The sequence below is a fragment of the Erinaceus europaeus genome, chromosome 19 (genome assembly GCF_950295315.1).
Source record: "Erinaceus europaeus chromosome 19, mEriEur2.1, whole genome shotgun sequence".
NCBI lineage: Eukaryota > Metazoa > Chordata > Mammalia > Eulipotyphla > Erinaceidae > Erinaceus > Erinaceus europaeus.
The window spans coordinates 67351869-67371939 of NC_080180.1; the positions used below are offsets into that span (position 1 = coordinate 67351869).

The 20071-nt window shown below is 45.1% G+C and overlaps 1 protein-coding gene across 14 annotated transcripts in view; it reads right to left on the minus strand.

Annotated features, from left to right (window-relative positions):
* The window catches only part of BLTP1 (bridge-like lipid transfer protein family member 1), a 165083-nt gene that overhangs the window by 80756 nt on the left and 64256 nt on the right, over positions 1-20071 (minus strand). For all 14 annotated transcript variants that reach the window (XM_060179114.1, XM_060179119.1, XM_060179117.1 and 11 more), the window contains 10 exons: positions 16263-16333; positions 14968-15141; positions 13046-13166; positions 11715-11861; positions 11221-11348; positions 10697-10896; positions 7188-7385; positions 6028-6239; positions 600-751; positions 24-174 (listed from right to left, as the gene is read on the minus strand). In XM_060179114.1, coding sequence (XP_060035097.1) covers positions 24-174; positions 600-751; positions 6028-6239; positions 7188-7385; positions 10697-10896; positions 11221-11348; positions 11715-11861; positions 13046-13166; positions 14968-15141; positions 16263-16333 — 1554 coding nt within the window. The remainder of the gene's footprint in view (positions 1-23; positions 175-599; positions 752-6027; positions 6240-7187; positions 7386-10696; positions 10897-11220; positions 11349-11714; positions 11862-13045; positions 13167-14967; positions 15142-16262; positions 16334-20071) is intronic.

The window sequence follows — 20071 nt, forward strand, 5'->3', positions numbered from 1 at the left end:
TGGGCCAGTCCTCGTGAAGATACCTCAAGAGCCTCCGTCATGATGCAGCCCATCACTGCACAGAGACGCAGCGTCCCTTCTGTCTCTAGCTTGTTGAGGGATGACTTGAGCTGGTCAATGGGGACAAGCCAGGCGCCGACAGCCGGAGTCGCGGTGCTCAGGAGGTTTAGCTGCCTGCTCAGATGGGAAAAGTTAAAAACAAGTGTCAGGCTCTGTACCCAAGGCAAGTCCCTACAGCTATTATGTTTAGAGGCTATTTTCATTAGGCAAAACCACTTTTCCTCTTAAAAGGAAAAGCCCCTTTATCTACTGGAGAAACCATGAACTTTTCTTTGCGTGCACAGAAAAGCCACAGAAAAGGAAAAGATAGCCTACCAGAAGTGAAAATGCAGGATGGCATGATAAGCAAGACTAAGGACAGGCAAGGGCCAGGCAGCTGGAGCAGCAGTCACTGACGGTGGCAGGGAGGAAGGGCAGAGAAAAGGTACAGGCCTGAAGCCAGATAGGTCAGGAAAGTAACCTCAAAACATGCGAGACAGAACTATATGCCATCTAGAATGGGCATCAAGGGACAGCTTAACATTTCTGAATCTACTCACCTAGAAAATGCACGGGCAGGAGACCTCACATTGGTGGGGGCAGCAAAACTAAACCAAATCTCCTTGATGGCCAGCTTCATGCTACAGGAGTCTGGGGGTGGGGGCATGAGAGGCAGATCTTTTTTTAGGTCATCAGATTCAACTCCTTCATCCTGGAGAAAGCAAAATACCAAAATTTACTATACATATCCCAACAGCCTCCAGCACGAAAGTCAGTGTTTAAGCTCAAAACATTTCCATCAAATCAAGTTCTAGGAAGAGAACCTTTACTGAAAACGGAGAGAGTCCGCACAAAATAGCCTTCCTCCTCTTGGGCATGTCCAGAAAAGCCTCATCAAGGAGCAGAATGAAAACCCCTGTGCTCTGGCAGTGACAAGTCACAAATCTTCACACCAGAACACAGCACCAGGCGCCTCACACAAATCCATTTCTTTAGGGCGACTAAGTGAAGAAAGAGGCTTTCTGACTGGCCAGTGACACAAGTATTTAGTAGGAGAACAAGTGACAGAATTAAGTCTTCTCTGTCCATTCAATGTATTTCCCATTCAACTTGGAGAAAATGCTTCAAATTTTCAGATAAAGTATCTTAAGAAATTACTGTAGCCTTTGCTCAAACACTGTACATGCTAGTAATTTGAATCTGCATTGAGAAATAGGACCAATATTTTTTAATGTTAGAGTACAGGAAAAAACATGGTAAAAAATAAAATGATATTATTTATAGTTATTCCTTAAAGAACCACCTACACAGGATGCACTGTCTGGCCATGGGCACAACCCAGGTCCAGGACCAGCCCCACTGTACTGGTGGTAGCTACAGCGCTGTGGTTTCTGTCCCTCTCTGCCTCTAACTCCATTTGAAACAGCCCAGAGTGATGAAAGCCCAAAGATAACCAAAAAAAAAAATCCAGAACAAAACATTAATAACCTGCATGACCACTGCACATCTGAATAAGAAAGAAATCTATGCGTACAAACACAGAAGACAATCTTAAGGAATCTGAAGCTTTAAAAAAATGTGTCTGTCTGCTGGGGGGAGAGGCTTACAGATAACAAGCCACTGACCCTAACGGCATGCCAAGCAAAGTAATAATAGATTTGGTCTCAGACAGGGTAAGCCCACCATTAAAGCACAGGTCTGAAGTTATTCATGAAGTGGGCACACAGCAGCAAGAGGAGAAGGGAACTTCTGCAGGAGAATGCCCACAGGAGGAAGGACAGAAAATGCAACAATAACCTGAAAGCACCAACAATCTTATGCAACTGAAGGACGTCCAGCAAGGAAAGGAGGAGCAGAGATATGGAGGACACAGCTGTTAGATGTTCTAGGTGGCAGAGACCTGTGAGAAGAGAATGGTGGGACTCTTCCCAGCACTTCTATCTGGGGAGTGGTCTATACTTCTAATCTCCTTATTCACCTTGTCCACCCCATCTATCACTAAGCACTTCCATGGACACTTCATAGTTCAAGAGAACATGCATCAAAATGAGTGTTCTTTAAATATATTCCCAGAAACCTGGGGTCCTGAGGTCATTATGCCCCTGACAACTGAATAACGCATTTTATTTTTAACTAAAAGGTGACTTTTTACTTTGGCGTCTTTGCATAATGAGTGTGCTACTTCCTACCCCGTGAATCTGCATTTTAAAATAAAGTGGGAGAAGGGGGAAGAGGTAAAATCAAGGCATTTTATCCTTTAGTTTTTGTGTCTAAGGACTCTCATTACTGTGATTTATATCTGCTAACAGATGTTCTACATTTCTCTGAATGGCTTCATTGCTTGTAAAATAATAATAATAATAATAATAATAATAATAATAATAATAATAATAAACTGTCCCTAAGATTTTGTGACAGCTATCTCTGGGTGTGTGGGGGGTGGTCCACGCAGAGCAGCTTGTGGGGGTGGGTGCAGAGTGGCATGTGCCCCTAGTTTCCAGATGAGGAGAATTATACGTGTGTTACAAATGTTTACAAAATGCTGTGTGCTGGACACCAAATCAAGCCTTTCAGGAATGTTGTCTCCTTCGACCTTCATGCTGCTAAAGGTCAACATCGTCACAGCACTCCTGTCTCAGATGAAGAGACTTGGGTAAATAATCTGCCCAACATTAGTTAAAGGAACAACTCTTCTGCAGTCCTGAACTCTGAATATTTTCATTGTCACAGTCACTGTCTCATCGCCATGAGGTTTTACCAGAATAAAAGCAGGCCAGCAGGTGGCTCACCCTTTAGAGCAGACACAGTACCAGCAGAGGGTCAGGGTGTGGGGTCCCAGGTTCTAGCCCCAGGCCATCACAGGGGAACCCTGAAGGAGAGAAAGTTCTCAAGGGATAGAACCAAGCTATGGTGTCTCTTCCTTCCGCTCCCCTATTTACTACTGCTCCCCTCTTTCACTCTCCAGCTAAAAAGGGGGGGGGGGAGGACACTAGGAGTGATTGAGTCATGCAAGCACTGAGGCCCAGGAATAACCCTTGTATCAAAATTAAATGTATAAAATGAAAACCCAAGAGTAGGGTCTCAAGACAGATGGACAGGTAAAGTGCAGCATGGTCAGCATCACAGGAACATCAGGACTATGCAGCAGTGCTTTGTTCTACCTCATGCTGATCACGCTGATCCTCTCTGCAAACACAGGATCAAGTGAGCTCAGAGCAATGGCTGACACTATCCAACACAGGATCAAGTGAGCACAGGGCAATGGCTGACACTATCCAACACAGGATCAAGTGAGCACAGGGCAATGGCTGACACTACCCAATACAGGATCAAGTGAGCGCAGGGCAATGGCTAACACGACCCAACACAGGATCAAGTGAGCGCAGGGCAATGGCTGACACTACCCAACACAGGATCAAGTGAGCGCAGGGCAATGGCTAACACGACCCAACACAGGATCAAGTGAGCGCAGGGCAATGGCTGACACTACCCAACACAGGACCAAGTGGGCGCAGGGCAATGGCTGACACTATCAACACAGGACCAAGTGAGCGCAGGGCAATGGCTAACACTACCCAACACAGGACCAAGTGAGCGCAGGGCAATGGCTGACACTACCCAACACAGGACCAAGTGAGCGCAGGGCAATGGCTGACACTACCCAACACAGGATCAAGTGAGCGCAGGGCAATGGCTAACACAACCCAAGACAGGATCAAGTGAGCGCAGGGCAATGGCTGACACTATCAACACAGGACCAAGTGAGCACAGGGCAATGGCTGACACTACCCAACACAGGACCAAGTGAGCGCAGGGCAATGGCTGACACTATCAACACAGGACCAAGTGAGCGCAGGGCAATGGCTGACACTACCCAACACAGGACCAAGTGAGCGCAGGGCAATGGCTGACACTATCAACACAGGACCAAGTGAGCGCAGGGCAATGGCTGACACTACCCAACACAGGACCAAGTGAGCGCAGGGCAATGGCTGACACTATCAACACAGGACCAAGTGAGCGCAGGGCAATGGCTGACACTACCCAACACAGGACCAAGTGAGCGCAGGGCAATGGCTGACACTATCAACACAGGACCAAGTGAGCGCAGGGCAATGGCTGACACTATCAACACAGGACCAAGTGAGCGCAGGGCAATGGCTGACACTATCAACACAGGATCAAGTGAGCGCAGGGCAATGGCTGACACTATCAACACAGGATCAAGTGGGCGCAGGGCAATGGCTGACACTACCCAACACAGGACCAAGTGAGCGCAGGGCAATGGCTGACACTATCAACACAGGATCAAGTGAGCGCAGGGCAATGGCTGACACTATCAACACAGGACCAAGTGAGCGCAGGGCAATGGCTGACACTATCAACACAGGACCAAGTGAGCGCAGGGCAATGGCTGACACTACCCAACACAGGATCAAGTGAGCGCAGGGCAATGGCTGACACTATCAACACAGGATCAAGTGGGCGCAGGGCAATGGCTGACACTACCCAACACAGGACCAAGTGAGCGCAGGGCAATGGCTGACACTATCAACACAGGACCAAGTAAGCGCAGGGCAATGGCTGACACTACCCAACACAGGATCAAGTGAGCGCAGGGCAATGGCTGACACTATCAACACAGGACCAAGTGAGCGCAGGGCAATGGCTGACACTACCCAACACAGGACCAAGTGAGCGCAGGGCAATGGCTGACACTATCAACACAGGACCAAGTGAGCGCAGGGCAATGGCTGACACTACCCAACACAGGATCAAGTGAGCGCAGGGCAATGGCTGACACTACCCAACACAGGATCAAGTGAGCGCAGGGCAATGGCTAACACTACCCAACACAGGATCAAGTGAGCGCAGGGCAATGGCTGACACTATCAACACAGGATCAAGTGAGCGCAGGGCAATGGCTGACACTATCAACACAGGACCAAGTGAGCGCAGGGCAATGGCTGACACTATCAACACAGGATCAAGTGAGCGCAGGGCAATGGCTGACACTATCAACACAGGATCAAGTGAGCGCAGGGCAATGGCTGACACTATCAACACAGGACCAAGTGAGCGCAGGGCAATGGCTGACACTATCAACACAGGATCAAGTGAGCGCAGGGCAATGGCTGACACTATCAACACAGGACCAAGTGGGCGCAGGGCAATGGCTAACACTACCCAACACAGGATCAAGTGGGCGCAGGGCAATGGTTAACACTATCCAACACGCACAAAACCCTGGATTCATTCTCCAGCACCATGTTAAAATAAAGAAATTTGATCTTTGGGAGACAAGAGGGTAGGAACACAGAACTTGGTAGCAGGTGCAGTGTGGAACTATACCTTCTAATCTTACAATCTTGTAACTCAGTATTAATCACAAATAAAAATTATAAAAAAAGAGAAGTGAGTTACATATAAGGTATGCTTCAAAATTCTAACTGAAATAAGCAGATACTGATAAGAACAGTCAAAACTTACATGAAATATCACCAGGAATAAAATTATTTAAAAACTGAATTCTGCTAAAAATATTTCCAAGTACATAAAAACAAAGCCCACTTTCCTAAATTTTATGAATCCATTAATCCAATAAATACTAAGTGCCTCAGTTGAACATGCCATCATGCCATGTACTCTAAGTGATACAAATGCATCTACGATTAACGCCTGCATCTCAGAAACCATGCCTCACAACGAGTATAATCGGGCAGGGGGAGAGCATAATGGGTATGCAGAGAAACTCATTCATGCCTGAGGCTCTAAAGTCACAGGTTCAATCCCCCACACCACAATCCAGAGCTGAGCAGTGCTCTAGTAAAACAAATAAACACCAAGTGGCACAGTCACCAGAACACCCTATCATTTACGCATTTAACAAGGTATGGACAGACAAGCAAATACACTCTGAAAGTTAACTCTGAATTAGTTTCCAATGCTATTTTTCCAAGACATTATGGTTACTAGAAATCCACCTACCTGTTCATCTGAACCAGAATTTCCATTTAAGTCTGAAGAAGGGCTCGTTCGGTCACAAGGAAGGTTGTCGTCCGAGACATCAGTGTTGTAACCGCTGCCCGTCGGGGAGTCGGAGGAATTGTTGGATGTCAGCACACCACCCCTGTCTGTGACACTAGTTTTCCCCATGACTCCAGAAGTATTATATAACACAGCACCCGACTGTCTTCCTCCTATAATAGTGAAAGTATTTACTGAAAACACTGCTGTACTATCCCATATCCTCAAAGACTCACAGATCTTTTTTTTCTCACTGAGATTTGCCCTTATCTTTGAAAGATTATTAATTTATTTATTGGTTTTATTGCCACCAGGGTTATTGCTCAGCTGTGGTCTCTGTACAGTAAATCCACTGCTCCCAGCAGCCTTTAAAAAAGAAAAAGAAAAAAACAAAACAAAACAGGGAGAAACTGAGAGGAAAGTGGGAGATAGAGAAGTAGAAAAGGTGACAGTAAAGCTTCCTCCCTGCAGATGAGGACCTGGATCCTTGCAGGGTAAGGCATGTACCCTACTGGGCCTCGCCCCTCTGTGAAAGGTTATATTGTAAAATAGGAGCTGTCTGTTCGACACCACCATCAGGTGAGACTAACCCTGAAAGTCTCATGCATAATTTAACCTTCCTATTTGAATGGGAGCCTCAATAACAAAAGAAAACAAAGTTGTCTGGCACTGAACAAAGGATTTACAAGGTAAGGGAGACAGTGATGGTGCAAGTGACTTTCATGCATCTGGTAACAGAGGCCCCACCAGGTTCAAGCCCTGGAACCACCATAAACCAACTAGGTTTAAGGCAACAAAGAAAGAACGGTTTACAGCATTTTCACCCTACATAGTTCTAACCAAAAATCTGCTTTCCAAAGTTGGGCAGAGGAATTTTTTTTTTCTGAGCCACAAACTATTTTGGTGAAGCACTGGGCTTCTGTACCTCCAGCTGCTTGGCTAGCTTTGAATCTCACAGTTCACTCGGGAAATTGGAATGGGGGGCTACCCAGGTGAAACTCAGGCTCCAGCAATTTTCAGCTGCCTGAAAGTGCTGATTCAGGTTACCCGAAGGCTTAACATTCCAGCAACATAAGGACAACTGTTCTCCCACTGACACAGAATTTTTGACAAATCCTTACCTTTTATGGTTAGGTTTTCAAGTCCACACTCAAACATTATCCAACCCCATTTTTCTTGGCTAGGACCTATCCGAGTCACCTCTGGAAGAGCCTGCTGGTCAGTTTCATCCACAAAAGTAAACTCATCCAATTCCTCAAGAGTAAATAAAACCTTGGACTTCTCGAAGGGAATAGCAGTAATGGCACAGGTGCCAATGTCTGTGGTCAAGAGAGCAAAGCCAGAGCCACTCAGTTAGAGACTGAGGTCTGTATACATGACACAATCAGTGAGATAATCAGCACAGCAATCATCTTGGGAGAAAAATGTGAACTGGCTTCCAAAACCTTTCTGTCTAATGTCATTCTACTTACTTAAAAGTACCAGAAGCTTCTAACGATGTTGATGAAAAAAAGATCCTATACATAATACCTGCTCAAAGTTAGCATGAGTCTGATTCCTAAAAGGTGGAAGGTACTCTAAGTCTAAGAATAATTTAGCTTCACAGTAAACTATTTTTAAGAGACTTTCTCATCATTCTACAAAATACAAAATCATTTGAACTTGCCAGTCTTAGAAACTAATAATAAAGTAAAAAAAAAAAGTATTACGAGACAAAGCCCAAAATATCATTTCTTCAGTTCTCATAATGCTCTGCTTTGTTCTCGCCTCTTTGTTTCCTGGGAAGTGCTATTAAGAATAGCCCTGTAAGACTACTGTGGCCTCAGCAAATAGGTCTCAGCACACCTCACCCACCACCAGTTGTCACCTTGCTCTATCACTGGCCATCTCCCCTCCTGGTCATGAACCCTTGGATCCGATGAAGTAGACCAGTTTGTTAATGTTTCACCCTGTCCGCTTCCTTGCTTAACGTCTCACCTGTGAGTGGGGTCCTCTGGTATTAATCCTTGTTGCTATGTGGTGGTGATGAAATCAAACCCAGCGTGTCACCTATGTGAGGAAACTGCTCGCTGTACCAGAGTCTCCTCCCTGGCCTCCTGTCTAAATGTCCTGACTAGGCGGCACATGCACACAGACCACAGTTACACCATGGTATGAAAAGAGGCCCGGAAGGCTGCACAGTAAGGCTCTGGGCTTGAAAGCATTAGGTCCTGAGTTTGAGCCCCAGCAGCCCAGGTGCCAGAGTGGCACTCTGGTTCTCTCTCCCCAAATAGTCTTTGAAAAAGGAGAGAGAGAGAGAGAGAGAGAGAGAGAGAGGAAGGAAGGAAGGAAGGAAGGAAGGAAGAAAGGAAAGAAGACAGAGGGAGGGAAGGGGAAAAGGAAGAGAGAGAGAGGGAGAGAAATGAAGGGAGAGTAAGAGGGAAAGAGAGGAGAGAGAAAGAAAAAGTATCAGCGGCATCACCCGACATCTTCCACTTGCCATAGGAAACACAATGGTTATAGATTATCGGGACCTTTCTAGAAACTGCATATAGACATATTTGTCTCTTGTTTTCTCCCTGAATCTTTACACAAATGCCCATCTTGCAATTTCCGAGATAAGACGAGATCGGGTATGTTCACGGTGGTATGGCCGTAGACCATCTTGCAATTTCATTAGAAATTCTGTCTTTCCCTGACCAGTGGAATAGAACTGAGAGCCCAGAAGTCAGCCCCCACACCTGTGGACATCTAATCTTTGACAAAGGTGCCCAGACTATTACATGGGGAAAGCAGAGTCTCTTCAACAAATGGTGTTGGAAACAATGGGTTGAAACATGCAGAAGAATGAAACTGAACCACCATATTTCACCAAACACAACAGTAAATTCCAAGTGGGTCAAGGACTTAGATGTTAGACCAGAAACTATCAGATACTTAGAGGAAAATACTGGCAGAACTCTTTTCTGCGTACATTTTAAAGATATATTCAATTTGAAGTGAAGCCAATTACAAAGAAGACTAAGGCAAGTATAAACCTATGGGACTCCATCAAATTAAAAAGCTTCTTCACAGCAAAAGGAATCACCACCCAAACCAAGAGACCCCTCACAGAATGGGAGAAGATCTTTACATGCCATACATCAGACAAGAGACATAACTAAAATAAATAAAGAGCTTGCCAAACTCAACAACAAGAAAACAAATAACCCCATCCAAAAATGGGGAGAGGACATGGACAGAATATTCACCACAGAAGAGATCCAAGTAACACATGAAAAAATGCTCCAAGTCTTTGATTGTCAGAGAAATACAAATAAAGACAACAATGAAATACCATTTCACTCCTGTGAGAATGCCAGACATCAGAAAAGGTAACAGCAGCAAATGCTGGAGAGGTTGTAGGGTCAAAGGACCCTCCTGCACTGCTGGTGGGAATGTCAATGGGTCCAACCTCTGTGGAGAACAGTCTGGAGAACTCTCAGAAGGCTAGAAATGGACCTACCCTATGACCCTGCAATTCCTCTCCTGGGGATATATCCTAAGGAACCCAACACACCCATCCAAAAAGATCTGTGTACACATGTTCTTAGCAGCACAATTTGTAATAGCCAAAACCTGGAAGCAACCCAGGTGTCCAACAACAGATGAGTGGCTGAGCAAGTTGTGGTCTAGATACACAATGGAATACTACTCAGCTATTAAAAACGGTGACTTCACTATTTTCAGCCGATCTAGGATGGACCTTGAAAAAAATCATGTTAAGTGAAATAAGTCAGAAACAGAAGGATGAATATGGGATGATCTCACTCTCAGGCAGAAGTTGAAAAGCAAGATCAGAAGAGAACACAGGAGTCGGGCGATGGCGCAGCGGGTTAAGCGCACATGACGCAAAGACCAGCGTAAGGATCCTGGTTCGAGCCCCCTACTCCCCACCTGCAGGGGAGTCACTTCACAGGTGGTGAAGCAGGTCTGCAGGTGTCTGTCTTTCTCTCCACCCCCCATTTCTCTCTGCCCTATACAACAATAATGACATCAATAACCACAACAATGTTAAACAACAAGGGCAACAAAAGGGAAAATAAATAAATAAATTTTAAAAAGAAAACACAAGTAGAAACTGAACTGGAGTTGGTGTATTCCACCAAAATAAAAGACTATGGGTTAGGTGAGGGGGAAAATACAGGTCCAAAAAGGATGACAGAGGACCTAGTGGGGGTTGTACTGTTATATGGAAAACTGGGAAATGTTATGCATATAAAAACTATTGTATTTACTGTCAAATGTAAAACATTAATCCCCAAATAAAGAAATTAAAAAAAGAAATTCTGTCTTTGTTGAGTTTTTTTATTTTTATTTATGTGATAAGACAGAAACTGAGAGGGGGAGGGGAAACAGAGAAACATTTGCAGCACTGCTTCACTGTTAGTCAAGCTTCTCCCCTACAGGTGGGAGCAGGGGCTCAAACCCAGGTCCTTGTGCACTATAATGTATGTGCTCAACCAGGTGTGCCACCAGACAGCCCTGCCTTTTCCTTTCTTGTAAAAACTCAAATTCAAGCAGTATTCAAAGGAAGAGAATCACATCTCCTTCTGCAAAATTCTCTTACACCGATAAAAGCCAAAGAGCGAGTATCTGCAGCAGGACTCACCTGCTGTGTCAAGGCCACGGAGCTGCCCATGAACACGATGGATGTTCAGCTTGGCGGCTATCTCCTTGCCCTTCTCAGCTCCGGCGTTGGACCTCAGTGAGCCGGAGGACTGTGGTTGCATCTTGGTGGCATGGGCATACCTGTCCAGGTTGGATGTTCTCCCAGGCTCTGCACTGTTTGCAGTCTCCTCCACCACACCTCTTTATGGAAAAGAGAACGCATAAAGGGTCATGTGTAGACAGTCGTCAAGTAAAAGTTTAGCTAAGATGTATTTTCCCAAACACAAAAACTCTACATTAACTCGACCTATCTTGCTGATACACTCTGCAGTTTACTAAGTATAGTGTGTGTAAAGACAGCACAAACTTCAGAAATCGACCTTGCTTATGGATAAAGGAAAATTTAAAGCTCCATACCATGTTTTAGTTTTAACTCTGTGATTTTCAGGGAGGTGTTGAAAAGATGGTTACTGCCTGCTTTTACACCCAGAAAGACAATTGCTCCAGCTGCCTGTTCTTTCTTACCTGTTCATTCGAACTTGTGTAGCAATTCTGTCAAAACACAGGGCTACGAGGGAGACATGAGTCACTCCTCTGCCTGGGGCTGCACTTGGAGATTCTTCCACTGAGGCTTGTAGCAGACATAAATTTACCTAGCACACAAAATGACACAATCCCAGAGTCAAGAAGTAGAAATCATCACTTAAATATGAGGTACGTAGAAAAAGGAATGTCTATATGTATGAGAATGGTGAAGACGATGTTTACAAATACATGCTCATAAAACAACCTTAATTAAAGGTCTATCTCTAACCAGATAGATAGGGACTATGTTAGCAATATTACCCAATATGCTCTTTAAATAAACAATGTACACTATGTTAACTCTAACATTAAACTATCCTTGGGATCACACATACTTTTTGATGTTGGAATATACTCCATCACCATTCTAGTAAATTCAAGCAGAAAGATCAGCAGATGATTCTGTGGAGGAGAACATGGAAGGCTCTTATTACCTTTGGTATGCTAACATTAGCCTGAAGACCTTTGATAGTCACATTCTCTTGCTTCGCTATGAGGCTGGTCTGCGCTTGTCCTTGGTTAGTTGTTCCTATGGGGGGGTGCTCAGTTTTGGCTCCTCTAACATCTTGCTTGGAAGACAGCTAGAGAGATAGAAAGCAGAGTTAACTGCCCGCATGTTTGGGCTCTGCACATCCTCCCCTGGTCCCCTGCAGTGGAAGCCTGGCCTCTGTGCCCCCTTCATTATCTGATGCCCAAGCCTCCAAGAAGCTGGCCAGGAGACTGGCAGTGCCATGGGTGGGAGAAGAGGGGCATCATAAAGTGACATCAGTCTACAGAGGTGAGGCGGAAAAGATGGTAACATTAAAGTCAGAGGTGACTTTTCCAGGATCATTTCTCTGCTGGGTTGGGAGAAAATCTGGTTTCTGATCCTTCACTCCTGAAAGGTCAGGAAAACCTGAGCCTCCTTTCTCTTTCTGCTCCAATATCCTGGCCACCTGTACCATGGAATCCAGTGTATTCTGAATGATAAGTTCACAAAAATAAGCAGCCTCACTTTCACCTTGTCTGTGATCCTTGTGTAAACACCTCACATAAATGTGACAGTCATGAAAAATCACAACAGAACAGCAGGAGGGAGCTGGAGAAAGTGTCTGTGGCTGAGCCCAGACTACCTACACAAAATACCACCCTAGGGTGTGACGTCACCCACTGAGGAGACCAAAGAAACCCTGAAACACTGAGATACACGTTGTTTACTCAAAGGACAGTCAGAATTTGTAGCTCTACTTTCCTGAAGAACAAATGTGGCAGTCCTAGAGAATGCCCATTTACCTGGAGCCAAAGCTTTTTAAGAAAGAGGTAGACCCACCTGCAGGGGAGTTGCTTCACAGGCGGTGAAGCAGGTCTGCAGGTGCCTATCTTTCTCTCCTCCTCTCTGTCTTCCCCTCCTCTCTCCATTTCTCTCTTTCCTATCCAACAACGACAACAACAATAATAACTACAACAATAAAACAACAAGGGCAACAAAAGGGAATAAATAAATAAAATAAATATTAAAAAAAAAAAAAGAAAGAGGTAGAATTACGCTATTCCCATAGTTTAAAAATACAATGGACCTCCGCTTCAGGAATCACCACTAATTCGTTCATGACATGTGACTGCATGGGCTATCTCTGCTAGAGCTGATGACATAGAAAGACAGGTCAGAAATGCCCACCTAGCCAACCCAAGTGACTATTAAAATGCTAGTGCACTCAAGTATTTTCAAGTTTGGCCATTACGTAACTACATGATAGATCCTTCTCACTGAGTAAGCAGCTCTTACATTTTCTGAGAATGTAGTCTTGCTACTCTGCACAGCTTCCCTGAGGACTTTGGCATGAAGATCATCCACAATTGTGGCTGGATGCTGGGTACTGGCACAGTGAACCATTGCTTCTATGTATCTGGTGGAGGGAAAACAGAAATAATGTAAGGGTGGTCTGGTTTATAAACGGTTCCAGTATGCCCCATTCTTAACTTAATTCATGTTCATTTTATCTCCCTGAACAGATCACAAGTTCCTTGCAGAACAGAGAACCTGTTATTTGCCCCTCTGCCCCTTCATAGCGTCGGTAGTAGTAAGAACAGTATAGTAATTAGTTCCTGGGCATTTGATCACTTTATGCTCATGAACTCAAAAGCAAAACATGGAAAATATAATGGACATAGCTACCAGTAATACTGTAATGTAATTATGACCCTTAAAAAGTCACAAGTGGTAGCTGAAACAGACTTCTGAAACATTCTTATCTTTTTCCATCAAACTTGCTATCACAACAGTCTTCTATGCAAGCTAATTACTTACAGGTCTCAGGGAAGGCTACCCCCAAATATGCCAAGCCAGCACACTGATATTCTGAATTAAAGTGACTTAGGGAGTCGGGCGGCAGCGCAGCGGGTTAAGCACACCTGGAGCAAAGTGCAAGGACCGGTTAGGATCCCGGTTCAAGCCCCCTGCTCCCTACCTGCAGGGGAGTTGCTTCACAGGCGGTGAAGCAGGTCTGCAGGTGTCTCTCTGTCTCTCTTCCTCTCTATCTCCCCCTCTCTCTCAATTTCTCACTGTCTCTATCAAATAAGAAATAAATAATTAAAAAAAAACAAAACAGGGAGTCGGGCTGTAGCGCAGCGGGTTAAGCGCAGGTGGCGCTAAGCTCAAGGACCGGCGCCAGGATCCCGGTTCGAGCCCCCGGCTCCCCACCTGCAGGCAGGTCCCTTCACAGGCGGTGAAGCAGGTCTGCAGGTGTCTGTCTTTCTCTCCCCCTCTGTCTTCCCCTCCTCTCTCCATTTCTCTCTGTCCTATCCAACAACAACGACAGCAATAAAACAACAGGGACAACAAAAGGGAATAAATAAATAAAATAAAATAAAATAAAGTTTAAAAAAAAAAAAAAACAGCCCTTAGAGAAAGGCATCTAGGGGCTGGGTAGTGCAGCACTCAGTTAACTGTACACAGTACTATGCATAAGGACCCAGGTTCAAGCCCCTGTTCCCCACCTATAGCAGGGATCATTCACAAGAGGCGAGGCAGGTCTGCAGGTGTCTCTCTCTCCCTCTCTCCCCCTCCTCTATCAATTTCTCTCTGTCCTATCCAATAAAACGGAAGAAAAAAAAATGGCTGCCAGGAGTGGTGAATTAGTAGGAGCAACACAGAGTCCCAGCAATAGGCCTGGAGGCAAAAAAAAAAAAAAAACTTTAAAAAAAGAAGGGCATCTGATTCTCCTCTATGTCTCCCATGAACATACCCTCCCCTCCTGGTTCTAAGACTGGACGCAGGGCCTGGAAGGCTGACCAATTATCCTCCTCTTCATCCTCCTCTCCCTTTCCTCCCCCACATTTATTGTTTGTCCAAAAGGTACATACAAGACTATTTTGGTCTTTTCTAAGGACCCAAAGTCAATAAGAACTCTGTACTTGGCTTTATCCTCCTGCTCATGTCTTACATCTATTTACTCGTCACCAAGAGAGGTGGGAACTTTTCCTACCTGACAACACCTATCCTGTAGATTCACCATTTTGTACATTAGGAGTCACAGTCTCTGTCAAGATGGATACCTGTCGTCCAAAAAGGATGATAAAGGACCTAGTGGGGGGTGTATTGTTATATGGAAAACTGGCAAGTGTTATGCATGTAGACACTATTGTATTTACTGTCAAATGTAAAACATTAATTCCCCAATAAAGAAATTAAAAAAAAAAGAAGGATACCTGTCTAAAGCCTCAGCCACCAGGGGTGTCAGAACAACGTCCACGGCTCCTCTGACTTCCACGATGGCCGTAGTCCTGGTCTGAGACACAGGCTGGCCCAGGCTCCACTCCTCTGTTAAGGTTTCATCATCTGTGTTGTCCATGGCCTTCTTATCCAGAGGTGTGTATGGTGTGCTGCACAAAGCACAGTGAGGAAAAGCACATGGAAAAAGATGGAGATTCCAAGCAAAGCCTTGTGATAGTGCGATTACAATAAGTAATGTATATTTCATTCCCACCCCCATTTCTGCCATGGAACTCACAAAGCCTCCAGAATTTCCCAAGTGTCGAGAGCAACCAGTGTTACGTGAATGAGATGAGTTTTAGAAAGTGCCTGACAGGGACTAGATTTGAGGAAGACTAGCCCTGCGGTTAGAGGTCTGGAAGGTGCAGTTCCACAGTCCTAGCCTCCAGGCAAGGCAGCAGAGTCAGTACTGAATCAGCTCCCAAAGGTAAGTGAGTTAACCAGTCATGCCTAGATAGCAAAGCCTCTATGAAAACCCAGGGAAGACTCCAGGTTGGTGAACACATGGAGATTCAGGAAGAGCATGTCCCCCCAGCCCCATTTTCCATCAACATATTCATCTGTATCTTCTACCATATTGTTGTAATAAACCAGAAATGCAGCATGTAGACACTTGTCTAGAGTCAGTCTGTCCAGAGCACGGTGACAAGCCTGGTAGCCTGGTAGCAGTCTGTCCAGAGCATGGTGACAAGCCAAGGCGGTTTATGAGACCTCGGCCCGTGGAATGTAAAGTTGTCTCTGGTAAAGTGTGCTAGAACCGAGTCATCTGAGCACACACAAGGGAAATCTAGTGACATCCCTTCATAACTGATCTTTTAAACCCACATTCATTTCAACTAAAAATTTCACAGACTTGGACTACACATTTCATGTCCCAAATACTTTTCAAAGACAGGACAAATGAAGGATTAAAATGCATTCTGATCAAAGACAGTTAATAGAGAAGGAAAAAAATTGAAAATTTTGCATCTACTTGGTGGGGTATTTCTAAACCATGAAGACAACAGTGATGAAATATTGTTGGTTCCCAATTTTAAGAGGCTATGTTATAGCCTAAATAGCATATCTACTGGAAATGTTACTGACAGCTTATAAAAGGAGGCAAGACCAGAACAGAAAATGAAACTCAATTCTTTGGGATAATCTGTTTACCAAATAAAGTCTGTAGTTGAGTAAAGAATGGTATTCTCCAGAAGCAATTACACTCACATAAAATCTCACTTTCACTTACTTCGATGTGGATCCTGAAAGATGCAGTCCTCTGTCTAGTAAGGAGTTGGCTGTGAGTCCCTGCTTGATAACCTGGAATGGTACGGGACACTGCTTAGAGTTAGAACTGTAACAGATATTCCCTAATTTTATGCTATCAATCTATATGTGTAAATGTCCTCATTACTTTGTTATATGATTGATACATATAAATACTTAATAACAAATCGCTAAAATTTGCAATTGGCAAATGAAGGCAGCAGGGCTGTAAGCATTCTACAACGAAAGCAAAGACTACAAAAACAAAACTCAAACAAGAAGCACACTTGAATGATCTAATTGAGCCCTTTTAATGCTAGCCAACCAGTTAGGTGATAAAAATAGCTTTCTTTCTACCTATGTTCTATTGTGAAATTGTCTAAACATATGAATTCTTCTTTTTTCTTCAGAGAATCAGCTGCCTAATGAAGCCAGAAAGATGGACTGAAAGTAATAAAATGGGAGTCGGGCGGTTGTGCAGTGGGTTAAGCGCATGTGGTGCAAAGAGCAAGGACCGGTGTAAGGATCCCGGTTCAAGGCCCTGGCTCCCCACCTGCTGCAAGGAGATCACTTCACAGGCGGTGAAGCAGGTCTGCAGGTGTCTGTCTTTCTCTCTCCCTCTCTGTCTTCCCCTCCTCTCTCCATTTCTCTCTGTCCTATCTAACAACGATGGCATCAATAACAACAACAATAACTACAACAACAATGAAAAAACAACAAGGGCAACAAAAGGGAAAATAAATATTAAAAAATTAATTTTTAAAAAAAAGTAATAAAATTATTGTAGCCTCATAGATACTATTCCATACAACAAATATCATTCCATTTTATACCAGGAAATTCATGTACCAACATATTTTCTTCTTTTTTTTAAACCACAGTACCACTCTGCTCTATCTGATGGTAGTATTGGGAACTGAACCTAGGAAATGAAGGTCTCAGGTATGGAAACCTTTTTGCATAACCAAGAGAACTTCGTGCTCTTTGCCAGAGCAATTTATCTTGAGCATATATGAAATGCACACAACCTTAAGACCACAACTTCGTAAGTACTGCGAATGTTTCTTCTTTCAATACATGTCGCTCCATGTTTCTCCTTGTCTCTCCCCATCTGCCTTTCTCTCCTGCAGCCTTTTCAGTGATGACCTACCTACATCTTCTTTTCAATAATTCAAACCCCTTGAAGACAGAGTACAAGAGACGCTATCACATTTCCTAAAAACTGGGAGTTTCCCAGTGAAATTCAAACGCATTTGAACACCCCCGACTACAAAAGGCCTTACTGGTAGAACCTCAGAAGCAGTTACAGATTCACAGGAAGAATACCAGGTACAGAAGGTGCTTCCGGGCGGTGAGGCGGCTTCTCAGGTGGCTGTGCCCAGGTCCATGCCCGCCCTAGATGTGCTTAGTTCCCGCTGTCCCTCATCTTTCTCTTTTTATTTTTAGATTACAGAACTGCATGTCAACAGGAGTCTGAATCCACACCATTCCCACCGAGTTCTGAATCTTCACTCTCCCCACTGTCATCCGCCATAGCTGCTCTAAAGTTACAGACACGGGCCAACCATCTTCTCTACAACTATCTGTCCACATTTATACATAGTTGCCCTTCTTTTTCTGATTCAATCCTCTCTTTCCCTCTAAGCCAATCTTCCTCTTTTTTTTAATCTAGAAATGTCAGCCTGGAGTACTAAAGCTCCAGCAAAAGAAAAAAAAACCTTCAAAATTGTTAGACACAGAAAATTGGAATTCACAGACTTGATGCTAGTCTTAGATAGTAATATCGACAGTGGCTGAAGGATGATTTAAAAAATAAATAAAAAAGAAAAGAGGGGCCAGGCGGTGGTGTACCTGGTTAAGGGCACACATCACCACGCACAAGGATCTGGGTTCAAGTCCCTGCCCCCCCTCCAGCAGGGAAAAGCTTCATGAGTGGTGAAGCAGTTCTGCAGGTGTCTCCCTACCTCTCATACACTATTTCCCCTCCTCTCACAATTTCTCTCTGTGTCTATTCAAAATCAATCAATCAATATTTAAAAGAAAAGAAACTATGATGATGGAGTCTGAAAAGCTCCATTTGATATGAGTCAATTATCAACATCCATCCATGTTTCTCTGACATATTCTCTCTCGGGAATTCAGAAAGTAACTCTGGAAGCCATGTGAGGGCACTCTCTACTTGTGGAAGCCACGTGAGGGCACTCTCTACTTGTGGAAGCCACGTGAGGGCACTCTCTACTTGTGGAAGCCATGTCAGAGCACTCTCTACTTGTGGAAGCCATGGGAGGGCACTCTCTACTTGTGGAAGCCATGGGAGGGCACTCTCTACTTGTGGAAGCCATGGGAGGGCACTCTCTACTTGTGGAAGCCATGGGAGGGCACTCTCTACTTGTGGAAGCCATGTGAGGGCACTCTCTACTTGTGGAAGCCATGTGAGGGCACTCTCTACTTGTGGAAGCCATGTGAGGGCACTCTCTACTTGTGGAAGCCATGAGAGGGCACTCTCTACTTGTGGAAGCCACGTGAGGGCACTCTCTACTTGTGGAAGCCATGTGAAGGCACTCTCTACTTGTGGAAGCCACGTCAGGGCACTCTCTACTTGTGGAAGCCATGTGAGGGCACTCTCTACTTGTGGAAGCCACGTGAAGGCTCTCTCTACTTGTGGAAGCCATGTGAGGGCACTCTCTACTTGTGGAAGCCATGGGAGGGCACTCTCTACTTGTGGAAGCCATGGGAGGGCACTCTCTACTTGTGGAAGCCATGGGAGGGCACTCTCTACTTGTGGAAGCCATGGGAGGGCACTCTCTACTTGTGGAAGCCATGTCAGGACACTCTCTACTTGTGGAAGCCATGTCAGGACACTCTCTACTTGTGGAAGCCATGTCAGGGCACTCTCTACTTGTGGAAGCCACGTGAAGGCACTCTCTACTTGTGGAAGCCACGTGAGGGCACTCTCTACTTGTGAAAGCCATGTGAGGGCACTCTCTACTTGTGGAAGCCACGTGAGGGCACTCTCTACTTGTGGAAGCCACGTGAGGGCACTCTCTACTTGTGGAAGCCACGTGAAGGCTCTCTCTACTTGTGGAAGCCATGTGAGGGCACTCTCTACTTGTGGAAGCCACGTGAAGGCTCTCTCTACTTGTGGAAGCCATGTGAGGGCACTCTCTACTTGTGGAAGCCACGTGAGGGCACTCTCTACTTGTGGAAGCCACGTGAGGGCACTCTCTACTTGTGGAAGCCACGTGAGGGCACTCTCTACTTGTGGAAGCCATGTCAGAGCACTCTCTACTTGTGGAAGCCATGTGAGGGCACTCTCTACTTGTGGAAGCCATGTGAGGGCACTCTCTACATGTGGAAGCCATGTGAAGGCACTCTCTACTTGTGGAAGCCACGTGAAGGCTCTCTCTACTTGTGGAAGCCATGTGAGGGCACTCTCTACTTGTGGAAGCCATGTCAGAGCACTCTCTACTTGTGGAAGCCACGTGAAGGCACTCTCTACTTGTGGAAGCCACGTGAAGGCACTCTCTACTTGTGGAAGCCATGTGAGGGCACTCTCTACATGTGGAAGCCATGTGAAGGCACTCTCTACTTGTGGAAGCCATGGGAGGGCACTCTCTACTTGTGGAAGCCATGGGAGGGCACTCTCTACTTGTGGAAGCCATGTCAGAGCACTCTCTACTTGTGGAAGCCATGTGAGGGCACTCTCTACTTGTGGAAGCTATGTGAAGGCACTCTCTACTTGTGGAAGCCAAGTGAGGGCACTCTTTACTTGTGGAAGCCATGTGAGGGCAC